Source organism: Cibotium barometz, chromosome 63 (genome assembly GCF_041138505.1).
Source record: "Cibotium barometz isolate CiBa-2024 chromosome 63, ASM4113850v1, whole genome shotgun sequence".
Lineage (NCBI taxonomy): Eukaryota > Viridiplantae > Streptophyta > Polypodiopsida > Cyatheales > Cibotiaceae > Cibotium > Cibotium barometz.
Genome location: NC_141108.1, coordinates 9724631 through 9733597, shown reverse-complemented (window position 1 = coordinate 9733597; position 8967 = coordinate 9724631). Strand labels below are relative to the sequence as shown.

General features: G+C 41.9%; 1 protein-coding gene across 3 annotated transcripts; it reads left to right on the top strand.

The window, feature by feature from the left end:
• The first annotated feature begins 6029 nt into the window (after nt 1-6029).
• LOC147603657 (Transducin/WD40 repeat-like superfamily protein) lies at nt 6030-8690 on the top strand. 3 transcript variants are annotated; one of them, XR_015265524.1, is made up of 4 exons: nt 6030-6736; nt 7004-7307; nt 7385-7670; nt 8111-8690. XR_015265524.1 is itself a non-coding variant. In XM_086796007.1 (3 exons), exons 1-3 carry the CDS (start codon nt 6098-6100, stop codon nt 7597-7599), a joined length of 1158 nt encoding a protein of 385 aa, XP_086652133.1. In that variant the 5' UTR covers nt 6030-6097; the 3' UTR covers nt 7600-7831. The 3 variants fall into 3 exon arrangements, 1 of the variants encoding a protein (XP_086652133.1); XR_015265523.1 differs by having other exon boundaries at nt 8104-8690; XM_086796007.1 differs by lacking the exon at nt 8111-8690 and having other exon boundaries at nt 7385-7831.
• The last annotated feature ends 277 nt before the right edge of the window (nt 8691-8967 follow it).

Sequence of the window (8967 nt, the reverse complement as noted above, 5' to 3'; positions counted from 1 at the left end):
GTCTTTCCCTAGGAAGGGATCGAGGGGATGCTTGAAGAAAATGGAGCCTTGGAAGGGGAAGCTTCTTCAACCATGTTTAAGAAAGGAGATGTGGACCTCACTAGTCTTCACCAATATAATGAACTTCTTCTTGATGAGTCCATAGTAGGTACTGAAAGGGAGAATTACTTAACTTCTTTACAATTCTTGGTCCGCAAACCCAATCCTCTAGGAGAGAAGTTTGCAAAGTGGATTTGTGAGCTTCAAGAATTCTCTTTCACTTTTAGTACAGAAAACACCACTAGGGCCTCTCTTTGCAGATTTGCTTACAAGAAAGGAAGAGGAAGAAGGAACAGGAACAAAGGAAGAAGTATATGAAGATTTGAAGACACCACCAACTGCTTTCACCATGCATTTTGATGGAGCCTTTAGCCCTTCCAGGCAATGTGGGGCTGGGGGGGATAGTTTTATTTGATCCAGAAGGAAAAGAGGTATGGGTCAAGGGTAGGGAATTTCCAAAGGCTATATCAAATAATGTGGTTGAGTACAATGCATTAATTTGGGGATTAGAAGATTGCATAAAAGATGGAATTAAAGAGGTAGAGGTAAAAGGGGATTCGCAATTGGTCATCTGACAAATGAAAGGAGAATATAAGGCAAGGAGTCCTAATCTCCAAGAATTGTATAAAAGGGCAATAGAGTTAAAAGAAGCTTTTGAGTTTTGTAAATTTGTGCATGTTAACAAGAAGGATAATCAAAAGGTTGATGAATTGGCTACTAAAACTTTGGCTTCTTTCAAAGTAGCTATTCTTGCATTAATGGATACAGGTTGGCCTCAGCTCCAAGATGTTCAACACTATTTAGATACAGAATACTTCCCTCCTAGATTGAATCCTCAACAGAAGCAAAGGCTTACAAGGAAAGCTCATCCTTACACAATTCTAGGGGATGTTCTTTACAAGCAAGGTAAGGATAAGATTCTTAGGAGGGTAGTGAGCCTGGAAAAATCTAAAAGGATTATGGAATTATGTCATGAATATTCTGGTCACTTTGCCTCAGCTAGCACAACTCGGAGGATCCTTAACATAGGTTATTATTGGCCTTGACTCAGCAAAGATGTCTGTGAGTGGTGCAGAAGCTGTGAAGTATGCCAGGCATATGGGCGTAAGCAATTGGTTCCCGGACCCTTAAACCCTATCCCAGCATATGGTCCATTTGAAAGGTGGGGATTAGATTTTGTGGTCCACTTTCTCGTTCCTCACATGGGAAGTATTACATATTGGTGGCCACAGATTATGCAACAAGGTGGCCAAAAGCAAAGGCCATGGTCAATAATAAAGCAGTGGTAGAAGTGGCATCCTTTCTCAGGGAATACATATGTGCCCGATTTGGGTGTCCATTAGAAATACTTACGGATGGGGGAAGGTCTTTCAGAAATGACTTGATTGAAGCTTTGGTGCAGAAATTTAAAAAAAAGCATGCTATGTCAACTCCCTATTATCCCCAATGTAATGGTTTAGTAGAAAAAACTAATGGGCTGCTTTGTGGATCTTTGTCTAAGCTAGTGGATACTATGAAGAGATGCCAAAGGTCCTATGGGCCTATAGGACAACTCACAAACTCTCTCTTGGTTTCACACCTTTTCAGTTAGTTTATAGAATGGAGGCTATTTTGCCAATAGAATTGGAAATCACAAGCCTTCGCACATCTTTTTTTGCACGCTTGAATAATGAAGAAGAAACACATGCCCAACACCTAGTACAACTGGAGACCTTGGATGAGAGGCGACTTTAGGCACTTCATTCTTTGGAGGCTGCACAACAACGGCGCAAGGCAAGGCATGACACTCTCACGAAGAAGAAGAAGAAGAAGCCAAAACTCAAGCAAGGAAGCTTAATCATGAGGTATGATGGCCGTATGGAGAAACGGCTAGATAAGAAGCTTCTTCGACGCTGGGAAGGCCCCTTCATGATAAAGCAAAAGTTCAAAAATAACACCTATCTTCTAGAGGATGCAAGTGGCCAGGAGGTTCTCGGACGAACCAATGAGTACCCTCGAGCACCATGGCCAGTAGACCCCCAAGACAAGCATGGAGAATCTGCTGGAGAGAAAAGATGTGACATGAAAAATTGATACTCTTTCATTTTCAATTTTGTACATATTTTGATGGTTTTTCAATGGTAATAAGGTGGAAGCTTGTCCAAGAAGATTGCGGCGCCCACAATGGAATAACGACGTGGTGATGCGACGGCTTGGCAGCTACCCTAATAACAACATTCTAACTTCAAATATAATGGTTTTACTTAACTTAGGGTGCGCACATTGTAAATGCCACAAGTATGCTTGAAAAATACTTTGGTATGGTAGATAGGCTAGTGATGTGGAAAATAAAAGTGGGCCTTCATGCTCACATGGATTTTAATTGTATTATTAATATAGTATTCACCATAAGGCTACAAGTTGGGGAGTGTGGAAGGCATGTGGAGAAGTGTGTGTAGGTGCATAATTGGGAAAGATTCTTCTAGAATGCCTACATGGAAGAGGAGAATTCCGCCATGCGTAAGTGGGATCTCCACCTACATGCCACTTAGACTTGGCTATTATCTCATCACACTTTCAAAGTCAAAAAGTCTTCAATTTAATAATCAATAGAAGACTTAGCCTAAGAGGACAATTGATGGTGACATCTTGAAGATTTTTATGTTGTAATTTGTAACAATGGAAGAGAGGGTGATTCTCCACCTATAAAAGGAGCCCTCCTCTCCCTTTCAAATCAATGAATGAAGCCTCCTCAATTGAGCATTTTTGTGTCATTGCCATTCTCTTATTTTCAAACCCTTATTCAAACACTCTCTTTACATGTGAATGTCAAACACTCTCTTTACATGTGAATGTCTCATGTGAATGTCAAACACTCTCTTTACATGTGAATGTCTCATTTAGCATTAGCTCCTCCTGCTTAACCCAATTTTGGACCTCTTTGATGATTCATGATAAGTGGGATAAGGAATTATTATCTTGGTGGGCCTGTGACTTCTCAAGGTAGCCCTTGCCTTATTGCCGCCCTCCTTTGGAGGTACCAATGGTTTTAGCGGTAATGAGCATGTAGAAAGACTTTGGGGACCATAGGGGACCATAGGTAAATCTTTACGATTGTCCGCTGAGCAATGTTAACCCTTACCCTCTAGCTTGAATCATGAAGGAGATGAAAGGCAAGAGGCTGTGTGAAAATTGAGGTTTCATGCAAAGAGAGGGAAGTGTAGTTTTTGTGGTCTAATACCCAAATTTCAACCGACAATTACTCATCACTCGGGTATTGGTTTCTAAAATTGATCATATGGCTAGGAAGCTCTTTATATACTCTTTCCACTCATGTAACTAATTTCTTAATCCTTTACTTCATTGATGATCAGAATTTCTCCCAAAGTTGTTAACTTTTAGGCGAATTTTGGCAGCTTTATAGTCTTGTAGTAAAATGCTCATAACTTTTCGCTCAGTTGCCCGTTTTCGAAAGTTTTTATATAGGCGTGAAGCTGTCTTCAAGCTCTACGTAGCTATGTAATCCTCTTTTGTACAATCTATATGGATTTAAAACTGCAATTATCTGTGTATCTTTTGGCCACCATTATTTCTTCTTAATGATTAATTCCTCTTAATCTCTTATCAAAAAGCAAATCCCCTTATTTTATCCTCTTGTAAGTGATTGCTATATTCTTTTACTTTAAGATGTTCCGTCCAAATCACCCAATTTGAACGGATGAACCTTACCAACATTCCCCTATGTTTCCGTTCACATAATCCTGAGTCGGAAGATTTTCTTCCAACAAAGAATTGCCCTCTTGTTTGGAGCTGCAAGAAGGCAGAAATTCTTGCTTCTCCTGAGCCTTTCATCTTTTCTTCCATGAATTATAATCTCACCTTTGATGTGTTTATCTTTATCTTAACCTAGGGAGAGAAAGGGAGGTGAGGAGGCTGTGAGGTTTCATACAAGTGTGTTTTGATTCTAAGAAGTGACCGAAGTCAAAACCCCAACTTTGTGTCATAGTAGCCTTAAGATTTATCAAGGATTGCCTGGAAGGAATCTCAATATGAGATAAAGTACAAATTCAAGAGTTAGACTGTTGATTTTAGAAGCTTAAACCCTAGAAATAGAAATGACCATCCTTGTATGTGAAGAACCGACAAGATTAGTTGAATTATTTGAGAAGCAGGATATGTTATGATTAGAGGAATTCGACTTATTTGGAGTTTTGACTAGAGAGTTATGATGTCTTTTCGAGCTTGCGATGGACTATTCTTCTTTTCGGAATGAGATTATGATGTGTTTTTATTGAAATGCTGCTTATTTATTTGGAATACTATATCATATATTTGTTTGTGTGTAGCCCACACAAGTTTATAGATTGCTGTGTGGGTGTCATCCATGTGGGGTGTATCACACGAAGTTTATCGTCCGAGGCCTTGATCCCTCTTGACCAAACATGGGTGTGCTCTTGGCACAATTGGTGTTTAGAGTGAAACGGGTAGGGTAGTGCATGGTGGCTAAGTATGCATGCTGGTACTATTATATGGCTCTTGACGTTGGTACTTGGAGTGCTTGTGCTTCTAGGATAGGTGATGACCAATAGAAGCGACTCCTAGTATTTATTGACATTTGTGTTGAGGCGAATGTGAGACATCTTTCGATCATCATGGTGGTCTAGGAGTCATTAGTGTACCGTCATGGTCTAAGGATCATAGTCATGCGTGAGGAGATTTATGTTGATGAGGTGACACTAATGTGTTACTTGGATATTTGTTATGTGACGTGGACATATGATATATGCATGGTTTGAAAAGAACAATATATGTTTCTAAAGGATTGTTTTATAAAGGAGAGTGTGTGTGAACTCTTGTTTTTTGTAAGTGGTATGTGTGAGTAAAGTGGTAATTTCAATTATGGGTACACTTCACACCCGCTCCATAGGTCCAATGCAAGGTGAAAGGCTAGACCCATGGGATTAGATGGGGCTAGGCTGAGCCTATGGATTTGGTTGAAGTAGAAAAATGATTAACCACTAGAAAGTGGGTAACCTGGTGGACCCGAGAAGCATGTACTTTTTGAAATGAAACAAATATGTATCTTTTAAAGTGAGAAAAACCTCGGACGAGTAGTTTAGTTGGTAAATCATGTGAATAAGGATAGACACATTGTTGCATTCATAACCGAGGAGTCATTAGGACATCTTGTTGAGCTCGGAGGAGCCGTTCAATCTAGCCTAATGAAGGGAATAGAATTGGAGGAATCATAGAAAGCGTTTGAGGGAAATCAAGCCTATTGTATTCCTTACCAAGCGTCAATTAACAAGGGAAATGCTTCGTTGTGGAAAGGTCCATTGCATGCTCCCAATGCGAGATTGCTCTCCATTTGAGACTTATACTAGCAAGCTCTCATTTCCATTCCCACTCCTTACACTTCCTCAAGCGGGGTTAACTACCCACTCTCTATGCTTCTCTCTCCTAATCACTAGCTCCACTTACTTCCTCAAGCGGGGTTAACTACCCACTTTCTATGCTTCTCTCTCCTAATCACTAGCTCCATCCCATTCCTAAGCTTCCCTCTACTGAAGGAAAAGACTTCAAGCAAGAGGGTTTGCATGGCACGTATAGAGCTTGATTGTACTAGTGAGAACGTATAGAGCTTGATTGTACTAGTGAGAACTACACCGGGTGCCTAGGAGTACCTGATTATACGTTTAAAAGATTATTATCGAGCATGTTGTGGTTGAGATAACACTTGATGTTGCCAGTGGCAACAAGTAATCGAGTGATTGGCTACACCTCACATTCACGGCTTTAGGCCCATTACACATACCCCACCGCCCATGTATGGGCACACCCACGCCCATGTATGGGCGGGGGAGATTGCCGCCCATGAATTATGGGCGGTGGATACCCCCACCACATCAGCATGGGCAGGTAGGGGTATGGCGATGTGTAATGGGCCTTACAGTGGTGCCGATAGACTCGAATAGAGAAATGCTTTTGTATCAGGAATTACTTATAGTGCCCTTTGAATTTGGAACTTGAGAAGCGGGGTTTTAAGCTATGGCATTGTAGTAACACGGAAAGGAAAGCTATGAAGCTTGTAGCTGGGTCATATGAGAGGTACCTATGGGGATGGAGAGTGGAGAAGAAGAAGAGCCATCTGCAGCCCATCTTCTCCTATCCAGCCCATTTGGCCCCCATCAAGTGCATAGCCTCATGGGGCGCAGTGCTGGCGACAGGCGGGGCAGACGACACCATCAAGATCTTCGACACGAATGCACAGAGGGACATGGGAACCCTAGTCCACCACACAGGGGCGGTGACAACACTGTGTTTCTACGGCTCTGTGGTGCCCTCGTATCCAAGCAATCTGCTGAGCGGCTCTGAAGATGGCATGGTGTGCATATGGGACACAGACTCCTGGCTTCTCTACACGACCATGAAGGGCCACAAGAAGGGGGTCTCTGATCTCTCCATACATCCTTCTGGGCGCCTCTGCCTCTCTGTTGGGCGGGACTCCCACCTCAACATGTATGACCTTCTCAAGGGTAGGCGTAGCTTCACCTCCAAGCTCCCAGCTGAGGCCTCCCTCATCAGATTCTCTCCCCAAGAAGGCAATACCTACTCTCTGTGTGTGGAGAATACTGTCACTGTCCACAGTGCTGAAGATGGCCGCCCCCTACACAACCTAACTCATGACAAACGCGTGCTCTGTATGGCTCAACAAGAGGTACGCTCTTTGTGTTTCTTCTTGAAGTATACACTGCTGTTTTCTAAGGTTTCCTTATGTGTTTTTGCTTTGAGGGTTTCCTCCCAGTGTTTATTGCTGTCCTTTGGGCTTCAACTTTGCCTTTATGGTTTCCTGTCGTGTTGCCTTTGCCTTTAGGGTTTCCTGATGTGTTGCCTGCTTTCTCCTGAACTTTGCTTTTAGGGTTTCCTGTTGTGTTACCTCTTTCCATCCTTAGGGTTGTCTTGTGTTTTGCACACTTTTGGTCAGGACGATCTGATCTTCACAGGAGGGGAAGATCGCATTGTAAGGGCTTGGGATACAAGGAGTGCAAAGCTTGCCCTCTCAGTTATGAATGCACACTCAAATAGAATTAGAGGGCTCAGTGTCTGGGCCACAGACCTGACATCAGAGAATGCTCCTTTCTATGTAGCCAGTGCATCTTCAGATGGTTGCATACGTGTCTGGGATACCAGACTCCTAGGGAAACCGGACAGTGTGACCCCCCCAAGCCCTGTGATGGAGGCAGAAACCAAAGCTCGTCTCACCTGTCTTGTGGCGTGTTCTCTCAAAAGTAAGTTGGTTCAATTGTTTTGATGGGTACTTCAAATCTATGCAGCTGGCTGCCTGCTAACTCACTCCCACTTTCAGAAAGCGCACAAAAGACGCTCAACATTGATGATCGTTCTTTGACGGAAGAGAAACTGCTCTCTTCACCCAATTGGGCCTCTGTCAAAGATGCCAATAATGGGCATGACTTGAAAGACGCAATTAAGAGACCTGCTGCTACAGAGCTCAAACTTTCAGATAAGCCCCTGTCAAAGAAGTTGAAGAAAACAAAGGCCAAAAACATTGAGGATAAATAGTGCTCTGTCTTGATGGGAGAATGTTATCATCTGGACACCATGGCTTGTGTAGGAAGTAACAGTGACTACAGGTGACTCTTCCTTGCTCCTTTGCTTACACATACTGAAAGTGACTGCCGGTGACTCTGCCTTGCTCCTTTTCTTACACATGCTGAACTGTCTCACGAATGTCGGGGGTTTTACCACGTATTATTTTTGACTTAATTGAAGGAAGCAACAAATATATTAGCGTTTATCACCTAACATAGGGAGTCTTTTTCTCCTCTGCTGAGAGCCATCATGATCTAGCCAGGCGTAGGAAAGTGTTAGTTTTAGGTGACAAGATCGTCTTTCCAGTTTGCTTGCATATGCCAAGTTTTGATTGTAATAAGTTTTTTGTGCTTACTATGTCCATGTATGATCTCCTTTCGGAAAATTTGCTTTTGATGCATGGGCGTTAAAGTAATCTGGAGTTAACCTCTTCATGTTTTAGGTCCTCAGTTTCTTTTTGGGTTTTGTCTCAAGCTTACAGAGACATCCATTACTAGAGCACAAGCCTATGATTCAACACTGTGTTCATGGCGCTTCAAATGTTGGTTGGTAGCCATGTGTGAGCCTCCCAAGCATCTCAAGAAGTACAAACAGTGAGAAAGGGAAATCTTGCTATCAACTTATTAATAGGAGGCACAAGGTTTGTTTTGCTTGATGGAGAGACTGAGTCGTACCCTCCATCGATGGTGTTCCCACTCTCTCTCCTATACTCTGCATAGTCCTATCGAATGTAGCCTTGATTGTTGTGCTTGTCTATGACAGCCATTATAATTTCTTAAGCATTGGGAGGAACTTAAGTGGGGATGTATATTAGAAGCCTTGACAAGTTAGGAACATCAGGCATTTTCATCGATGGCTCGATTCATGAATCATAGGCAGAGTTCACTTTGCCATGTTTGGGAATCCTCCCATTTTCATAGATGTCTTGAATGACATATTTTCAAGATATCATTTGTGGGATGTGCACAAACTCTAATCATTATGTAGTGTTAAGTGTTTGCTATTTGTCATCCATTACATATTTTGTAATACACCAGCTCATGTTAACATGAGTTGAAATTGTCGATTTGGGTGTCGTTTAAAGGTGAAACTTTTCACAAGGAAGAGCCAGATTGTTGCATTTGTATGAGCAAAAAAACATAAGATCCAAGCTACAAGATTTTTTTCTTTTTTTTTGGAAAACTTGATTGCTAAGTTTGTGCATCAGCCAATCGAAAAAAGATAATATTAGAACTGAACTTACACTGTGTGTAGTTGCGTTTGATTTGCAATTTGGAGGTGTCTTGTCACTACAATTAATAAAATTTCTTTTATATTTGATGACCTAGGGAGTAGGAA

Coding starts and splice junctions, on each gene's coding strand:
- LOC147603657 (XM_086796007.1), top strand. CDS start 6,098: ATGAAGCTTGTAGCTGGGTCATATGAGAGGTACCTATGGGGATGGAGA. Junction 6,737..7,003: donor TCTGTATGGCTCAACAAGAG/GTACGCTCTTTG, acceptor ACTTTTGGTCAG/GACGATCTGATCTTCACAGG. Junction 7,308..7,384: donor TGTGGCGTGTTCTCTCAAAA/GTAAGTTGGTTC, acceptor TCCCACTTTCAG/AAAGCGCACAAAAGACGCTC.